General features: G+C 42.4%; 1 protein-coding gene across 2 annotated transcripts in view; it reads left to right on the top strand.

Moving 5' to 3' along the window:
- DIP2C (disco interacting protein 2 homolog C) overlaps window positions 1-20,114 on the top strand; it is a 347,378-nt gene that overhangs the window by 305,312 nt on the left and 21,952 nt on the right. For both annotated transcript variants that reach the window (XM_054991506.1, XM_054991505.1), the window contains 7 exons: window positions 4,076-4,199; window positions 5,678-5,799; window positions 6,533-6,644; window positions 6,738-6,847; window positions 7,725-7,855; window positions 12,199-12,367; window positions 13,040-13,210. In XM_054991506.1, coding sequence (XP_054847481.1) covers window positions 4,076-4,199; window positions 5,678-5,799; window positions 6,533-6,644; window positions 6,738-6,847; window positions 7,725-7,855; window positions 12,199-12,367; window positions 13,040-13,210 — 939 coding nt within the window. The remainder of the gene's footprint in view (window positions 1-4,075; window positions 4,200-5,677; window positions 5,800-6,532; window positions 6,645-6,737; window positions 6,848-7,724; window positions 7,856-12,198; window positions 12,368-13,039; window positions 13,211-20,114) is intronic.

A 20,114-nucleotide genomic window follows, 5' to 3' on the forward strand; every position in this document is an offset into this window, starting at 1 on the left:
AAAACGAGCTGGGGGTGGGGTGGGACAGTACTACATTGTGGGAAATCCTTATTCGGCTGACTACAGGAAGAGCTGCTTGTTTCTGTAAAAACAATCAATTCAGGGCCTAATTCCACAATAAATTTTTCCCAGCCACTGGGACAGGTTGATAGATACGGTCTGGGCATTCTGTGCTTGGAACATAATTCCCAGGTATGCCATGTCTGATTCAGATTGGAATCATGGTGCATGGGGAAAGGGACTTAAGCCTTCCCCTGTGCCATTTTTGTGAAATGCCCTTGGAGAACCACTTCTTGCCTAACAACAACAACAGTTCATTTGTATACTGCTCTTCTGGGTAGATTAGTGCCCACCCAGAATGGTGAACGAAGTCAGTGTTATTTCCCCATTGGGGAAATGTAACATGTACTGATGAGCTGGTGGTGGTGGAGAGTGCCCTCAAGTCATAGCTGACTTATGGTGACCCCTGTTGGGGATTTCATGGCAAGAGACTAACAGAGGTGGTTTGCCATTGCCTGCCTCTGCAACCCTGGTCTTCATTGGAGGTCTCCCATCCAATCACTAACCAAGGCCAACCCTCCTTAGCTTCTGAGATCTGATCAGATCAGGCTCACCTGGGCTATCTGTACTGATGGGGTACACATTAAAATTTTCCCAGTGAGCAAACAGCAGCTCCTGGGGCTGTTTCTGCTCAGGAAATGGCTCGGAAGGAAAGGCTGGAGCCTCCTTTCTCACATGCCATACTCCCAATCCAAATCAAGCTTCCACATTAATAGGAATTAAGCTCTGAACGTGGAACTGGTAGATCTTATCTGTCAACTCAACCTGGGGAATAAATAGTGTATTGTGTTAGGCTCTTAGAGTCAGCAGATGACACACACACAGCCTGGATTATACCACTTCAGGAGTGCAATGTGTCTGGTAACCACCAGTAGTACCCAAGTTCATCTGATTCTGGCCTTTCTAAACCCCAGGCTGTTTCTTTTGAAACTTTGTTTTCCCTGGCTACCAAATGAACACAGTCAGTTGTTCTAGCCATACAGCGGCAATTTTCTTAGTTAAACTTAAATGAGGAGATTGTAAAAAAAAAATCGAAATCTTTACTTTGCTGTTTATCTCCTGTCAGACTTTTTAGTCCTCCTTGAATCTGAGTGAGTGAGCCGTTCAGTTCATAAAGTCAGCCAGTGCATGATAATAGGCTATACCACTCTTCTTGTGCTTAACGAATCTTTCACATTACAAGACGAATAGTGAAATTAATTCTAGGGTTTTGTGTGCAAGAGATGGTTGTTGTGAATGAGAATTAGTTTCTGAGTGTTCAGAGTATAAGCAGTTGCACTTGGAGTTCAGGCAACAAATATTTTATTTAATTTACTTCATTCTTCCATTTACTTACTTACTCACTAACTGTATTTATAGGCAGCCATTCAGCCATAACCAACTCCCAAGGTGGTTTGCAATAAAAACAAATTAAAACCATGCACAATTAAAACCATAAAATTGATCAGTTGTGGCAGTAGAGGAAGCACCAGGGGAGGAAGGAGAGGCTGATGTTCCGTCCTTCTCCCCATCCTTCTAGATGGTCAGGCTCCTGTTTCACAGGCTTCAAAGTATGCAGAGCTTAATCTGTGAACTTTTGGTTTCTTTGGATACTCTTCTGTGTTCAAAATATATTTTAGTGCTTGTGAGAAATTGCAAATGTGATGGAGGCAGACATCCTCAGTCTTTAGCAAAGTTGCAAAACAGATAATACAGACATTTTCTTCTGTTGATCTTAATCAAACACAACGGGACGGGGGCACGTGTTCCAGGAGCCCCACTTTCTTCAGTGAATCTTTCTTGAACCTCTGCTTTGTTCATGCAGCATTCTCTAACTACTAGAAAAAGGGCATCCCTTGTGGCTAGAAGTAATGTGCATAGTGCGATATCTCCACATCCATGTACACTTCGGTGCCACTGGATTGTGGCAGTACTCTGTTGCGTTGTCTTCCAGTCAGAAATGGCATATTCTTTTTATTAATTAAAATTTTGTTAGTGTCTGATGGGATTTGTAATCTCCAAGATATAAGTCACCGCACCAACTGTCCAGCAGTCTGTTCGAGAGTGATTGAGCCATTCATACCAGATATGGAAATGTGGCAGAATTTATCCATTCAGTGCAGTGGATTAGAAGAAAAGCTAAAGCAGTAAATCATTCAGAAATATAATGGTTGGCCTAATTTACGGCTGAATACTTTGAGCTCACAGAGAACTTGCTTTTTTGAAATTTATTCCGTGCAGTAGGATGATATGTCTTTGCGTGGTTTGGGAATTATTTCTAGGAAAATTGGATTGAAAATATTTTGCTAATCAAACTCCTCCTCTTGTCCACCTGGTATGTCTCCCTCATTCACTGATTTATCCAACTCCTAAAGTGATTATTTGCCAGCTGGCTTCATTCCATGTGCAAGTTAATGAAGGGAAGCTTCCAGGAACACACTCATCTTAGCAGATTTTATTTTTCATGTGCCTTCATCATGAGCAGGTACAAGAGAAAACAGTGGTGCCTCCTATATTGAAGGAATGCTGATTCTGATTAATGAAGGGTGAGCACCTCTAGCTGGACTGATGGTATATTATTTTCAAACTAGCAACAAAACCTGTTGTGGTAAAAAATACAATGGGATCTAGAAAACTGATTTAGCAGAGCCCTGCTGCGGGGCCTTGAGAGGGCAGCATTGCTGTGCCGGGGCTCTCCACCACTTTCATGGCCCGCATCGGGTGGCTCTGGAGGCTGGGAGCGTTGCCAGGGGCTCCTTCTCCCTGCAGATGCCCGATTCAGCCCCATTTGGGGTAGAATAGTGCAGTTGGAGAGGTGGGAAGTGCTGCGGGGGGGAGGGCCCTGGTGTGCTCCTGTGCCCCACAGCCAGCTGCAGAGCAGGAAGCGCTGCAGGGGGCAGCAAGCGCCCTGTCGTGCTCCCTGCAGATGCCCAGTTCAGCCCCTACTGCAGCAGGAGTGCAGCCAGGTAAGTGTGGGGGGAGGAGGGAGCCGCAGCCGCCTCCTCGGCAAGCCCTGCTGCCGAGGACTCATCTCTTACCCTGCTGGGGGCATGTGAGCGTGCCTGTGCAGGATAAGAGGTGTGTCGCCAGCAACACGCCTTGCCTTTTATAGGTATAGATTAGATAGCTTTTAACTTAAAGTTCAGGGCTGTTCATGTTTCTGGTGAGATCAGCGTGTAACAAAATGGGGTATGGAAATCACTGCTCTTTCCAAAATATATCCCGTGTCAGCATGGAGGGTTCTTAGAGCATCTTGATGAATTAGGTCCCAATGTTCATATATGGCACCATCTGGGGCTGCCAGAAACCGTGAGGAAAGCATAGTAGATGCCAGAAACTGTTAGAAGTCCATTTCCTGTGGTTTCTAGCAGATAGAACTGGTGGTGAACTGAGAGCCCTCTGCCCCCCACTATGTGTTGCCATGTTTGAGTGGAAAAAGAAAAGAGTAGTAGTGGGGAAGCTCTCTTTATGGCTCCGCTGTAAAACATGCCCAAACATTGAAGAGATCTGATCCTTCCTGATGCAGGAGTCTGGGATGAAGCAAACCTCGTGTTGGCTTTACTGACTCAATTCATCTAAAAATTCAGCACCTCCAGGGCTTTTTTTCAGCGGGAACACAGTGGAACGAAGTTCTGGAACCTCTTGAAAATGGTTACATGGCTGGTGGCCCCGCCCCCTGATCTCCAGACAGAGGGGAGTTTAGATTGCCCTCCGCACCGCTGGAGATCAGAGGACGGGGCTACCAGCCATGTGACCATTTTCTCAGAGGGCAACCCACTGAGTTCCACCACCTCTTTTCCCAGAAAAAAAGCCCTGAGCACCACCACTAACTCTGGTATTTTCTGGTTTTCCTTCAACGGTTACAGAAAGCACTCTTATTCTGAGTGAAAAATAAATGGTAATGTAGTGGCACCGCACTGACCCAGTTTGGGATCAAAGCATGAAAGGCTTTAATGTATTAACTTCAAAAATGTATTAAAGCATTCTTGCTTCTTATTTGTAAACTAAAAGCCCCTCTTCCTCTTTCCCAATACAGGGGACAATAGCAAACTCTCTTACATGTGTTCAGCTGCATAAGCGTGCTGAAAAGATAGCCGTTATGTTGATGGAACGGGGTCACTTGCAAGATGGTGACCACGTTGCTTTGGTCTACCCTCCAGGTAAGGAACATTAAATACAAGTTTTTTGTGGTGACCGAAAAAACTTTGGGAATAGTGAAGTCTTCTGCCATTGTAAATATGATCTTTGACTAGATAACTTAGCTGCAAAAGTTAGTCAACATGAATAAGATGGTTCTGAAAGGTTGTGTTTATCCAGAACCTCACTTCTGAACACCATGGTTTATGGTTCAATAACTTTTGCAACCAAATCAGTGCATGCGCTTAGGGTCTGAGGATGGTCCTTGTGGACAACAGCAGGGCATATTACAATTTTTATGATTGGTTTGCTTGCCAAGCCAAAAATTGAGGTAGGATGGTATGATGTATGCTGCCTTTTGAACAGGGCCTGTGTTTCTGCACTCATAGAAGACTAACAGCCAAATCCTAAGCAGAGTTACTCCAGTCTAAGTCCATTGGTTTCAGTGGGCTTAAACTGGAGTAACTCTCCTTAGGATTTCACTGTAATGGAGTGTGTGTGTATATATATATCCTTAAGATTGCACATATTTGCTTGAAATAAATTGCATTGGCCCTAATCCAGTTTGAGTTAGCTGCATTTCACTTAAGAGGGTTTAAGGTAACCCTGCTTAAGTTTTGTAGAAATAACATTTTAATTGTGAGTAAATTAATCTAACTGAAAGCAATGGCTGCATGTCACTTCCTTTAAAGAATTAGGACTACAGTCCAAATTGAACTTGCAGTCACTCGGGACCCCGTACCCTCACAAAGTGCTACACAATAGCAGAGCTGTTAAATGGCCACGGGAGTGCTGAATGATATGAGATGAAATGGAGCTAGGTTTGCTCCTCAGTTTCTTCAGTATACTGTATACTTCTGAGAGCAGAAGTACAGACCACCCTCGGTATCTTAGTGGCATGAAAAAGCATGGGCTAAATGCACATTCATGCACAGTTCCGTCATAGGAATCATAATGATTCTTTATAACTACCTTACCCAGGTACTAGTATTGATCATAACAAAATAGGTAAACAAGAACTTATTTTCCCTGAGTAATAACTTATTTCATTACACTTTTTGTTCTCAACTGTTGACTGTTTGATACTCTTTTGGGTCTTTTTTTATAGTATAACTAAAAATGCAAAGTAATCTTAAAGAATTATGTATTCCAATTATTTATTTTTACGCGTCTCTCCTCTCCAGTATGTAGCTCATAAATATTAACTATCCTAAAAATTTTAAAAGCTCTTGAGGACGACGGCATCGGGTTTAGACCCAACGGCTTTCTTTGAGACTTTCATGCCTAAAAGAGCAACTTAAATGAAAATGGATCAGCGAAGCTTAACAAACCCCAATTGAAAAAGGAGTTTGCTCAAGACTCTCACAGCTAATTTCATTTTATTAATTTCCAAAGTAGTATTTATGCCAGTCTCCAAGTATCTGTTATGGAATTTATATTTTTGCTTTACTCCCTCCAAGCTAGAACATTTTCTTCTCTCCCCCCCCCCCCCCCAATGCAGGGATAGATTTGATTGCTGCTTTTTACGGGTGCTTGTATGCCGGCTGTGTGCCAATAACAGTTCGACCTCCGCATCCACAAAACATTGCAACGACGTTACCTACAGTGAAGATGATTGTGGAGGTCAGCCATTGATATAAAAATGCTTTTTAAAAAAAAAAAAAGAGGCAAGGATCTGGAGACCCCTATGGGATTATGGACAAGCTCCCTCCCCCCATTCTTTGGCAGAGCGGGGCCATTTGTGATAGTCATAAAGTGTTTTTGAAATTCCTTTCAATTCAAAGCAGCATGCAGAAGAGCCTGTGGACAGGAGGAGCTGTTCTATGACAGGCACAGAGTCAAAGCTGCCTTCCATATGCTGAACTAGTTTAGAAGTAGCCATAGTGTGGACAGACAGTATGGTGTAGTGGTTAGAGTTTCAAACTAGGGTCTAAGAGATCTTCAACTCCCCACTCTGCTGTGGAAGGTTAGTGGGTGTCCTTGAGCCAATCATACACTATCCACGTAACCTACTTCACAGGGTGAGGATTAAAAGGAGGAGATGGGTAAAATGGCGGAGGAGAGAATGATGTCAACCACTTTGGGTCCCTATTGGAGAGAACAGTGGGCTATACCTGAGGTGGATTAATATAATCCAGAGCTGCCACTACTGAGGAAAAATATGTACATATATCGCATTGTATTTTTTGAACTTTTCAGAAGTTTTTTGTGTGTGTTCAGCCTCCATCACTGAAGGAGCAGTTAAAACAAAGTTAAAAATATATTTGGGCTGTGCTGTAAAAAGATGGTGCAAAAACCATTTTTATGTTGGGTAATTTTGGTCTTCTTTCAACACTTTCTGTTCTGAAACTCTCAGGTGAGTCGATCTGCCTGTTTAATGACGACGCAATTAATATGTAAATTGTTGAGGTCACGAGAGGCGGCAGCAGCGGTGGATGTTAGAACATGGCCCCCTATATTAGACACAGGTATGAACTTTATTCCTCTATAGACGCTACCTCTTGTTTTGAAATATCGCTGCATCTTGTTAAAATCACATCTTTGTTTTTTCCCCTTCCCAGATGATTTGCCAAAGAAACGGCCCCCTCAGATCTACAAACCTTCTAACCCTGACATGCTGGCTTACCTTGATTTCAGTGTATCCACAACTGGAATGCTAGCTGGGGTGAAGGTAGGGATTCCGCACCAAAGCTAAATGTTGCCATGTGAGAATCAAGGCTGGGAGTGTATGTAATGTGTAGAGAGAGTGACCAGATGAAAGCAAGTACAGGTATTCAAAACTTTGTTCACGCTACCAAAAATCCAAAGGAGACCCAAATTCTTACTTTACTGACACAGCTGCGTGCCCCGGCCCAAACAAAGTCAGTATTTAAGTAGATTCCTTGCCTCCCATGTGTTTATTTCCTCATCTTTTAGTGTAAATAGGACAATACTGTGAGGCCCTAAAGTTTGTGATTTGAATTACTAATGCTGATTTTTTAACAATTTTTTCAACAAGTACTCTGTGTCAGTTTTGTGGCTCTTCAAATATCAGTATTACCTGTTCTGGCTGGGAAAGGCTACCTGAGGTGTTAGACAGAGAAGCCTTTCTCAGTTCCCTTAGCTTGAGGCCCTTTAACAGGAGCTGAATTTGAACGGATGAAATCTGGACCCCCCTGTATGTGCAGAGCAGAGGTTCTGCCTTTCAGCTATTGCTGTTCCTTTCAAGTATTCTTTCAGCTTTGAAAAAAAAAACCCATTCTCTTTGGAGCTGCACATAAATTTCTAACTGTTCCTGATGATAAACTAGCAATCAGAGTTACCGATGAGTCACACTCTCTTTGTCTACTCCTCATGGTTGTTTGACTGTCCTCTTTGGGGAGCATATTAATTTTCATTATGTGTAAGTAATTGTGTGTGTTTTTGAGGGGTGTGTGTGGAGAACTGAAGCTGACACTTATTGTTATCCATCCTGGGGCTGGCCTGAGGGCTGGCAGCAGTTCAAGAATGAGCCTATAGAACGATCCAGTTAATCACCTCATAATTACTGCCCTGTTATCTTCTTCCAGATGTCTCATGCAGCCACTAGTGCCTTTTGTCGTTCTATTAAGCTGCAGTGTGAGCTTTATCCTTCTAGAGAAGTTGCTATTTGTTTGGACCCTTACTGTGGACTTGGGTTTGTCCTTTGGTGCCTCTGTAGGTAAGTCCCTCTCTCTACCCTATCATATGTCATGAAACAAAAATGTTGCTGCTAGGTAAAATGTGACACTTAAAAAACAACAACAACAACAACAGGTTTATGTGATCCACAGGCTTTATTGGAGCAGAGAGAATTATCTAAAAGGTTTAAAAGTAAACTTATAATAAGATGATGCACTTCAGAACATAGCTGATTTATTTTAACTAGTTTTTATTTGTTAACTCATTTAAAACATTGCTCTGCTACCTTTCCAGGAAATGCGCTCAAGGTGGCTTTCAAGAAAAACACCAAGGGATAAAAATAGTTAAAAAGTTAACCCAACAGGCTTTCCCACCACCTTTTCTCCAAGGAGCTCATTATGATGTCCATGGCCTAGAAAACTCTGAGCATGAGGAAGTACCAGTGCCTTTTTCCTAGATATTAATAATAACAGTGTACTTATATACTGCTCTTCTAGAGAGATCAGCACCCAGTTAGAGTGGTGAACATAGTTATTATTATCCCCACAATACAGCTGAGGGCTGACGCTGAGAAGAGGGTCTTAACCAAGGCCACCTGCTAAACTCATGGCTGTAGAGGGATTCAAACCAGCAGAGTGCTGATTCGTAGCCCAACTACTTAACCACTACGATACAGCCGCTTTTAGCATTTTCATGCAGTATGAACCCATTATTTTGATGTTTTCTCCCAAAGGGAACCCAGAGTAGCTTTACAGAATTGTCCATTTACATAATGCAGTTGAAATAAAAAGAACAAAGCAAAAACGATCACATCCTTGGTGGGTCCAAATTCTCTGGGTTGGGTAATGCAGGCCATGGGCTGTGAGCTGCTGACTAAGAGTACAAGAGCCAACAGACCTAGAGCTAGCATCTGTGACCACACCCAGGATTAAGTACCTGCAGGGAGTGGAGAAAAACAAACTCAGACAGATGGTATTTGGCTGCTGCTAACCAACTAGCAAAGTCTTTTCTACTTCCTCTCCTGCCAGCATGGTTCTTATTGGTTCTTTTTGACAGCTGTGAAAGCAGCAAGCGTTTCCATGTTGCAGGGAGACCATTTGTAAGAAAAGGTTCCCTCCAGTTTTAATTCCTTTAACAGACAGAGGATACACAGATATGTTAACTGCAGGCTCTCGTTTACTGCCCAGGGCCATTCCAAGTCAATAGGCTGGTTCAGACTTCCTAGCCAAGCCATGGGATTGGGTGCTGGGGCCATACCAAAAACTCGTACGCTTCCTCCTTCCCTTTCTTGTTCCAGTTCCCATTGCTTTCCACAGTTTGCATCCACCCCAGAGTTGAAAGCCTGCTTTGAAGTTGGCCTCTATTTCTGGTGTGAAGACAAACTATTTTGCACTAATTGTGTTTTGGGTATCCCAGTGAACTGTTGTTGCAGCAATCCACGAAGTGAAGGAAGCAATTTGAGCGCGTAAGGAGAGGAGGAAGCATGGGAGCCGAAGGCAAAGTCTCACTGGCCAAACTGCTATTCGATTTTGAGAGAACTAGGCCTCATTTCCCTTACTCTCTTAACCTGACAAATTTGTTTATATGATCAAGAGGCTAAGCAGAGATTGAAGAGAGTTGACAAAAGAGAGGCGACGTCCTGGTAATAGATAAGTTCAAGTATATTTTGTTTTCACATGTGTAAGAAAATATTGCTTCTAGCTTTGGACTACAGTCTTAGTAGGAATTCTCCATTCCATATTTGCATATCCAAGGCTAGAAGCCATATTTTCTTTTTACACATGTGAAAACAAAATATACTTGAACTTATCTGTTACCAGGATGTCCCCTCTCTTTTGTCAACTCTCTTCAATCTCTGCTTAGCCTCTTGATCATATAAACACATTTAAATCAGGTTAAGAGATTAGGGGAAATGATCCAATGGATACGGGATTGATATAATTGCCATTGGTCGCTGCCACAGCAGGGTCAGGATTAATCATGGATCCCCATCTATTGAGGGTCACAATCCCAGCACAGGCAGTCAAAACAACTTAACCGCTTATCTGTGTTGTAGATTCTGTGAAGTTGTGGTGGTCTACTCCCTGTGATGTCCCAGAATGCACCATTCTGAGACTTCCAAACTGCTAAGGAAAGCCTACTTGGAGCGTGGAGCCGGCCTATTGGTAAGTCTTGAGTATATTGCATGGTTTTGCAAAGTTTTTTGTTTTGTTTTTATTTTATGTCCCAAAGGGTATAAAATAATAATGAAAAGAAACCTTGCAAAGCAGAGCAATAGGCCTCTCTTGAAAATTCTCTAGATTCCTATCAATCGGCCACACGCTCCAGAAGGATTTCCTGGGGACCTTTGTCAAAGAGCGATGCATTCTGGACATAGCAAAAGTCATCAGGCCAACGTGAGTTCATGGATATATGTGTGTTTTTCCTCTTTGCTGTTTGTGCCGAAGTTCTTTATGATGTGGCTTTTTTCATATTTTCATCAAACCTCATCTTCTAGTGATTGCTTTCAAGTAGCTAATTCTTTTTGCCTTTGACCTTGTAAAATTACAGTTAATTAGCTAGGAGACAGCACAATCTTCCCTTGATAGGTTTACTTGCTGAACTGAAGAGGCTTGGTTTAAAAACTACTGTTATATTACAGTCAGAGCTAGCAATTTTGTTCATGGCTTATTCCTCCCCCCCTCCCCACACACACAACTACAGCCTGTGATCTTGATATGCTATTCTTGATCTCTACTAGAATTTTATTTTTAGTAATTGGGGTCAATTCACTTGATCAGCTGATGAGGTCATTATAAGCTTGCTTCCAGTTGACACAATAAGGCCTCATTCACACACGGACATAAACAGAGCAGACTAGAAATTTAACTTACAGGGGAAGTTACTGGTCGGCCACTGCCCCGAGGGGGCCTCTGGCAGTCAGGAACAAGCAGAACTCAGCCCCAATAGCTCTGCCAGCACCACAGGAGGTGCTATGCTCAGACCTGGCCAAAGCTGTTCAGAATTATTGTTGGAGCATCCATTGTTTCCTACTATCTCCCACCCAATCAGATGTTGCTGGACTGGACCGAGCTGAGTAGCTCTACAGTGCTGGCTTATTCTTGGGCCATTTTACCTTCCCAGTCTGCTCCTGAATATGCCAGTGTTCAATACTTAATACCTTGTTGGTACACAGAACAAGTCATAGACTCCATTGTATTTGTGCGATATTGTTTGTTTAGGAAATGTATATACTGCCTCTCCAGAATCCTTCTCAGTGTGATGGCTCATTCAAACATTGCAGGTCATCGCTTGATAATTGCAGTAGATAAGAGCAAGAGTCCAGTAGCACCTACAAGACTATCAAAATGTGTGGTTTTGTGAGCCACAGCTCACTTCTTCAAATATCTGTGGTACCTGAAGAAGTGAGCTGTGGCTCACAAAAGCTCATACCCTACCACAAATTTTGATAGTCTTATAGGTGCTACTGGACTCTTGCACAACACGGCTACCCATGTTGATAATTGCAGTCATTAAATAATAAGTATGTTTTTTACGATAGTAAGAATAATTTATAAGATGAGAGTAGTTAATCTTGGCAAATAGAAAAGTATCTGTTGATAGATACAGTCAACTCGTGACAAAAACTGCAACATGATTTCAGGTATATTTGCCCAAACTTCCCTGGAAGGCATTATGTGAGTTATCTGGATGTAGCAAAGGGAAGAACTTCAACATGTGAAATATTTGCGTGGTTGTCCAAGACACCATGGAGGGATTCAAATATAACAGCAAATCCTAGCTGGTTGCTCTGTGGACAGACCTTGGAATCCTCAGGCCTGAACACTTGCTCCAACTTCCCCTTGGAGGAGGTGATTAACTAAAGACTTTCCCTGTTGCGTCCAACTATATCCACCAGCTATAGTTTTCTGTCTTACCTCCAGATTAGGATTCCAAGCTCAGACAAAATGACACACTGTGATTTGCTGCACAAGCATTTTGATTTTGGGGGCACAGGAGTGGAAGGATGAGGCAGTGCACAAACCTGAGGATCCCTCCAACTCAAGTAATAGCAAACCATGGCTTGTCATATACAAATCTGACTCAAATGGAGGGCATTCTATGAAGCCGTTGAGATAGCAGCTGATCATGCAGGACCTTGAGTCCTTGCTACACATTTGAAACTGTTCTTCCTGCTACAGGTGAACCACCACCACCCTGGTAGGATGGCCTCCATGTGAGCATTTCAGAGTGGCCCCCATGCACTTGCCTGGTCATTTAATTCTGTCCTATGTAACATACGGGGTTAGGCAACTGTGGCTGCCGCAAACAATTCCCTTTCCTTTTACAGTCTTCTTAAAGCAGGTTTCCAGTAGTATGTTAACAAATCTTATATCTTTGCAGCGTTTATTCAGGGCACCAGTCTATTTTGATTCCTCCCTCAGAATTGGAGACCACACCTGCGCTCTGGCTCTTGGCTGTGAGTCAGTACAAAGTGAGAGACACTTTTTGCTCTTACTCGGTTATGGAGCTTTGCACCAAGGGGCTCGGTTCACAAACAGAATCTCTCAAGGTGAGCAGTGCCAGTTTTCTCTCTTTCTCTCCCCTACATAGTATCACTTTTTGTAGCGTTGACATACAATCTGTGAGAATTCGGAATACTTAATTTTACTGTGGTGGCCTGCTGTTCAGGGTACAGCCCCATGAGTGAGATTTTTATTTTGTGTATGATTTATTTTGTTACATGGGACCTGTAGTTTGTGCAGCCGAGGCAGGGGTTATTTGGGAAAGGAGAGCCCCCTGCCTCAAGGAAGAATAAGTTGCTAGGGAAGAGTATTAATTATTACTGTAAATAAGCAGGTCTGATCCTCTGAGCTACCTGAATGGGAGATTACCTGGGAAGCCATAGTAAGCGGCTGAGAGGAAAACCGAGGTGTAAGTTTTTAATAAAATAATGCGTACATAGTACCCATTTGGGGTATGTGAATGCTTCAGAGATGTATTATCACGGCTTACCTCACCTCCCCACTCAATTTTAATTTAGCCGTGTTTTTTGGCCAGTTAGTTGCTGGTGTCCTGTGCTCTGCCACAAGCACCCCCCGTCTTCTGCTGCTTACTTCTCAGTCTTCCATTTTGGGCTTGTGCTGCTGACTTGCAGTAAAATCTAAAGTTGTGAGACTTAGCAGGCTCAAAATCATCCCGCTGCTGCACTGCTCTTGAGAAGGACTGTTTATGTTGTTTCCAGGCAAGAGGACTAGACCTCTCAAGGGTACGGACCTGTGTGGTTGTGGCAGAAGAACGGCCTCGGATTGCTCTGACACAGTCTTTTTCAAAACTTTTCAAAGATCTGGGCCTACACCCCCGGGCTGTCAGCACATCATTTGGCTGCCGAGTTAACTTAGCCATATGTTTGCAGGTAAGACTCTCTCTTAGAAAAGTCTTCAAACTGGGACTTCCTGTACCGACATGGTTGTGTTTCTTACAAAGCTGCATGATTAGCCAGTGCGTGCAGTACTCAGTGTTTCCTCCTTCATAATGCAAGTAATACATTTCCCATCCCATCCCCGCCATGTTTTGGTTAACAAGCATTTTCATGAAGTTTTCATATCACTTTTCCTGGCACTTATTCTGCCCCAGACTTAAAAGCAACTTGGTGTGTACATTTTTGTAGCTTGTATAAGATCAGTCTTACTAATATAGGATTAGCACTCCTTCCAAGTACTTTGAGTTAATATCTCAGCACTAGTTTATTCTGTCTGAAATGACCATGCCTCTTGTTCACGTACTGTAAGCTATTCAGCTTGTTGGGGGGAGAGATAATTTAGTTATTGTGTTTTGAGTCAAATATAGGCTGGAGATAAGTAATTTGTTATTAAGGAAAAATTGGCAGAAAAGATTCTTTATGAGAACACTACTTTCGAGTATTCCAAGTGCTTTACATACCTTTAACAGTAGTCTTTACCTGATCAGTAGTGTAAGTCAGTATTCTTGTTCACTTACTGCAAATGGTTTGAGGCTCAGAGATGGGCAGTGCAATCCTAAACAGGGTTACTCCAGTCTAAGCCCATTGATTTCAGTGGGATTAGAGCAGAGTAACTCTTCTTAGGATTGCAGTGGGATGCTACTTACTGGGTCAGGTGAGATTTGAACCAGGGATTTCCAGGTCCAGTTTTAGTCTCTAGGTTTCAACAACACTCCAGTAGAGCTGTTCTTACATTGTTGACTCCCTGACATAGAATAAAACAACAACAACAACCACAACTGTACTTATATACTGCTCTTCTAGACAGATAAGTGAACAAGGTCAGTGTTGTTATTATCCCCACAATAAAGTTGGGGAGCTGGGCTGAGAGGAGTGGCTTACCTAAGGCCACCAAGTGAGCTCATGGCAGTAATGGGATTCAAACCAGCAGAGTGCTGATTTGCAGTCCAACCACTTAACCACTATGCCACAGGATATCCTCTGGTATTCTGCCTACTAGCATCTAAAGTGAATTGTTGCTAAAGGAGAGTCATGTAGGTGGCTCATGATAGATGGAATCAACAACATCCAACCAGAATTAAATCAAATGTACAATTTCTTGGCTGCTAAAGATGCAAAAGGTTTTACCTTTTTGTCATTTTTTTTCTTAAATATAAGAAGTTAGCTACACTCATTCTGAAAATTTTACAGCCTCAAAAAAAACAAGAATATATGATCCTGTTTTGAATTATGTAATTTATTCCTTTTAATCTTGCCTAAAAATATAGAGCTTGCCTTATGCCTGGAGTCTGATCAAGGAACTTCAGCTTCTTCATTTTGAAAGCATTATCCTGTAACTGCATTTGTCAGGGAAAAAGTAAACATACTAATGTGATATACACCAACAGAAGTGGATACTTCTGTCAATATCTGAATATTTCTAGTTCTGTTATAATTGGAACAATTCCTTTCTCTGAGAGAGAGGAGTAAATACCCTTTTGGGCAATGATAAATCAGTCAGAGTACATTATATTGTTTGCAAGTGAGATGTTTGTACATCTCTTGAAGCTGAAGACTGTTCTCTATGGAAATAAAACATTGCAACCATTTTCTCAAGCAACATTATCATGGCAAACTGTACTGAGGTTCTCTGTGGAAATCAAGTGTTGTCAGGGCCTGCTGTTAGAACAAACTGAGCACCTTTCTACTGGAAGAACTTTGAGAAGCGATCATGACTTATAACATGATTCATAAAACCTCTAGTTTCTGTAGTTAGAAAATGCCCCTTGTAAATTCGGAGCATATTTTTACAGACCAGATCATATGTGCAAATACTTAGTTCTGCATCTTGGAAGCAAGCTAGGTGAGAGTGGTGTGTTTTTTTAAAATGTTTTTTAGCAGCGGCTGTGGTGATGAAGGGGACACAGAAGAAGGATATTTCAGCCCTTGGCATAGTGGTGATCGCTCAGCGCCTTCTTCAGCCTGTCTTTGCTTTCTGTGCAGTCATTTAAATGTATGAATCTGCCTCGTACCAAGTCAAATCATTGATCTGTCTAAGTCGCATCGTCTTCCTCTGACTGGCAGCAACTCTCTGAGATATCAGGCAAAGAGGCCTATCCCAAAATTACTACCTGAAATCCTTGAACTGGAGATTCCAGTGACTGAACCAGGGACCGCCTGCATGCAAAGTGCGTGTTCCAGCCCTGAGCCACAGCCCCTCCAGATCATCTGTTCCCATTCATAGTTTTCTATATCACTGTATGCAAATTAAGTGGCTGTTTTTGTGGAGGAAGTTCTTAAATCGGCAATCTAAAATTTCTCTGCTCTGGTGAAAGATTGGCAGAGTAAGGTCAGCTGATCTCTTCCAGAAATGGTATCCCCCCCCAGAGCTGGGATTTCCCCCCCCCCCCCAGCTTTTATTCAGTGGCGATGAAAGGAATGCAAGTACAATAATGTTGTTCTGTTAGGACCGATTATAATGGGATTGGTATCTTGGAGTCCTGCAACACCATAAATGTGGTGCAGTTTCTTGGAAGCTTAGATTGTAGAGAAGGTTCTAAGAATACATAAAGGAGTCTTGTGTACATTCTAGGATACACTCTGCAATAGCATAGTGAACTGGCCTTAATTATCCTGTAATCTTCAGTTTCATTCATGTTGGATCCTCCCTTTGGAGGTAAGGTAGTATAGCTTAAGTATTGAAGCGTCAACCAGGTTTCGGTTATAACTTATTTTAATTGAAGACTTCGAAGACATTAGTGAATGATCACTAGAAGAACCTTCCTAAGAAAAATGCTGTATTATGAATTTGGTAAAGTGATCCTGTGGAAGAGTGCTAAATGTTAGTGTGACAGAACTTGCCCCACTTGAGCATTTGTTCGCATGCATGGATCTCTAAAACACAGCTCTTGCCATAAGCGAGAGCTTCCCACATTAGTTTCAGTGCTAGGCACATCTTCTTACCTGCATAGCTTACCACTGCTGCTGAAGGAGAACTTGAACCATATGGGGCTATTTTAATATGGAGTTGCCTTAGGGTTTTGGACTAAGGAATAGAGATGGGCATGAACCAGGAAAAAAAACCTAACCATGTGGTTTGTGGTTCATCAAACGAACCACGAACTTTCACGAACCTGCCACTGGTTCGCAAACCGGTTTATTTGGTTTGTGAAAATGTCACATCCAGGTCAGAAAATCGTCACTTCTGGGTCAGCAGAAGGTCTGCAGGAAGTCCATCCCCTGTTGCCTAGGAAACTGTTTGATCAGCACCAGGCTGTCTGCAGTGATGAACCAAAAAACGAACCAAATGAACCAGCCTAAAGTTCATGGTGGTTCATCGGAAATGGGATCTGACGAACCGCTGGTTCACGAACCACGAACCGGCCTAGTTCGTCATGAATTTTGGTTCGTATTTGGTTTGTGCCCATCTCTACTAAGGAATGTGACTTGTGTTGCTAATGGAGCACATAGATCCTTGAGAACTAGAGCAAGCTCACAACAGTGTGGAGGTCTAAGTTGAAAGAGCACTCCCCTCTCTATGAACTAACATCTAGTACAGTTTCTCTTTGTTTCTGTAGGGATCACATAGAGCCAACATTCCGGCAGATCATCATCTATTTTCAGTTTATTTCTCCAGCTCTGCCACACTCAATGCCCAATATACCACATGACCCAGTGGTTTTATCTTGTTCATGGGCAGGGCCACCTCCATAGACAGCAAGTTATAATGTGATGGAAGTAAAACAAGCTTTCCTCTTCTGACCATGAAAATAATTAGAGTTGGTGTAATCAAGGTGCATCCAGGATTGATAAGATCATTGCCACTTGAGACTGCCTTTAATTTAACCAAACCACCTGGTACCTGTTCATAGCCAGGTTGCTTTGATTCAAAACCAAGAGCTAAACCTGAAGTCTTCAGTGAGAATGCAGAGCCGCATAGTTAGGATTTCAGACCTTGAATAGTTCCACAACAAGCCCAATGATTGTGAAGGAGTAAAGCTGCAACTTATTTTAAGTCCTGTTTTTCAACTGTACATCAGCCCTAGGGAATATACAGGTTGTGAGCATTAAAAGAAAAATTGATCAACCCAATAAAAAACATACCTGGTGGAAATATTGATGTAATGGGAGGGATGCACAGCCATACCTGGGACTGGACCTCTCTCCTTTCCTCCAAAGGACATCATTATTCTATACAAGTATGGTGGTGGGGCTATAATTCATGGGTCTGATGGTGAGTGTGTAGTAACTGTAAATGCAATGAATATTTTGTAAGCTGTTCCTTAGGATAATGAGTCTTTTGTTCTGGGAATGGAGTCTTCAGTTCAAAGGCTTAGTTGCCACTGAGGTAGTAAACCTATTCTGTTGATTTTACTACTTCTGATTATAAATAGAAATGAAGCTGCTGGAGTCTTCTCCACCGTCGCCCCCAATAGTGTTGTTGGTAGTGGGAGAAAACAGCGTGTTGAGGCACCAAGCTTTCTTTCTGACATCTCGCACTCTGTAGAGGAAATGCCAGTTTAGAGGAGTTTTTAAGTTATGTGAACCTCTCCTATGATCTGAAGTAGCAGAGCTCAGACACAAGTCTGTCAGCTTGGAGAAAAAGTAGGCCAGAGTATGCACTGAACTTCTTACCACAGGATCTAAATAACACCAGCGAGAGACCTTTAGCCCTGTTTAGAAATGAGCTTTAACCAAAGGTTTACTTTGAATAGTGAGTGTGAGTTTGGGCTGTTGCTCGCTGCCAGATCCCATTGCCGTGCGCAGCACAGCTATACCTCTTAGTTTGACCTCTGACCTGTGGTATGAATGAAAGTAGTCCAAGATGTGTGCTTTATTTGACGATTGAAAACATTCCTTCCCAGTCCAAACGTTCCATGCAATCAAATGCAGAATAGTCCTGTGGAGTTCGGTTCTATAGTGTAGTTGTGATCTTCTGGTAACTATACTATACAAGAAACCTTGATTTTTATTCAATCCTATGTACAGATTGGGAGAGGGGTGAATAGTATTAAGTATGCTTTTTGTTACAGCTTCATTGTGCACAGTTATGCAGCTTCTTAATGCTTTAGGAGAACAAGCAATTACCTAAAATTTTCTTTGCAAGAACCACAGGATATCTTGAAAACCTCTTATTACTAACTAACTTGTTTCTTTAACTTGCTTGGCTGGTAATTCCTCTATTCTGTGCAAAGACACGATAGTATGGAATGCGAAACAGCCTTTCAAAAAAAATTACGGGCACCTTTGAGCCCTAGGTACCAACCATCAAAGGAAGCTGCCAGTTGTATCTGTGTGATTTACCGATCTGACCACTCCTTCTAGTCACGTAAAGATGATACTGCTGTATTTTTGCATTGGCTGTGGCTGGATCATTCAGCCCTTACTGCTGGAAGATAGTGGAATTCCTGCAGAAACTCAGAGTGGTTAGGCTTCTCTGAAAGTAAGAAGTTTTAAAAAGCAGACTTTTGAGATGAGGGGCTCAGGTGTGCTTTTTAATTCAGAAAAAAAACATGCCTCTGCATCAGGCAGAAGTTTGGGAAGCACTGAGCTAGGCCATAGAATGTCTTTAGGCTTGTCTTAATAGAGTGCGTGGTGGGACTCGGAGGGCTTGATATTTGCTGTCCACTAATCACACTGTCTAATACAGTCTTTTAAATTACTTAACTCTTGTTTGTCTGTCAGAGGTTAGCAAGTCTATTACTGTCTCTCCTGTTTGCTGTATTATAAGGTTGACACCTCACTTTTTTTTTCTTTTTAAACCTTTAATGGTATAATGGTTTAATTTGTAACGATTCCTGTATTTGACATGATTTCTTTCCTTTTTTATTTTACTCCCTGCTTTTTGCATTTATCCTTTTGATTTCCTTCCCAATTTCCATTTCTCCTTTTTATTTTTTTCTGTGTGTTTCTGTCTTTCCTTCTCCCCTGTGTCCCTCTCATTCCTGCTGCTGTAGCCACACAGGCTGGGGAAACTGGCCGAGCAGGTAGGGATTTTCATGTTCCCTCAAAAACATCCACTTCTCCGCTCCTAACAGTGGGACAGACTAGATAGAGGCTGGAGATTTTGTGGTGTGTGTTTGTGTGTGGGGGGGTACAATCTGCAAATCCTGCAGGACTGGCTGTAGGGTAAGGAGGAAACCCCAGGCTGTGGCATTTATGGGATACAGCCTTCAGCTGTCATTCCATTTCACAGTGAAGTTAAAACACACAAGAGACAGACACAGAACTCAGTTTAGCTTTAATGTTCAAACTGGTTCTATTGATTGTATAAATTGGGTCTGGTCAACGATGAAAACATTTCCTAAGGTAATATTTATAGATTGCCTCTGTCTCTGTTTCCCCCCTCCCCCTAATTAATGATGCTTGAAATGAGCGTCTCCACTCCGAGCTAGTCTGTTACACTGCTGAGTCTCTTAGCGCATTGGAAACCACACCCTGTAAGCCACTCGGTAGGATTTTGTGTCTGTTTTTTAGCTTTCACTGAACAGAAGAAGGCTAATGTTGCATGTTGCAGCTGCTGTAGTTCTCCCTTGGCTGTTTTGGTGGTGGGTGCGCATCAGTGTTCAGTAAATGTTTCATTGTTTAGATGTGTCTCTTGCCCTTTCTGGTGTATACAGCTGACATGGACAAAAAATTGAGCTCAGAGCAAATGACCTGCCAGCAAGTACGGCAGAAACCCGGAAGGGCTGCTTTAACCCACATCATGTGCCAGTTAATCAGCCTTCCAAAAGTCCCTCATGTGTCTCTTTTGGCTCTCCTTTCAGTCTCAGTCATGAGGTCTTGGTTAGCAAGATTAGGTTGGTACAACATCTACAAAAAATCTTATGCGACCTGCCCATCAGTTGTTGGTGCAGAA

The sequence above is a fragment of the Eublepharis macularius genome, chromosome 11 (genome assembly GCF_028583425.1).
Source record: "Eublepharis macularius isolate TG4126 chromosome 11, MPM_Emac_v1.0, whole genome shotgun sequence".
NCBI lineage: Eukaryota > Metazoa > Chordata > Lepidosauria > Squamata > Eublepharidae > Eublepharis > Eublepharis macularius.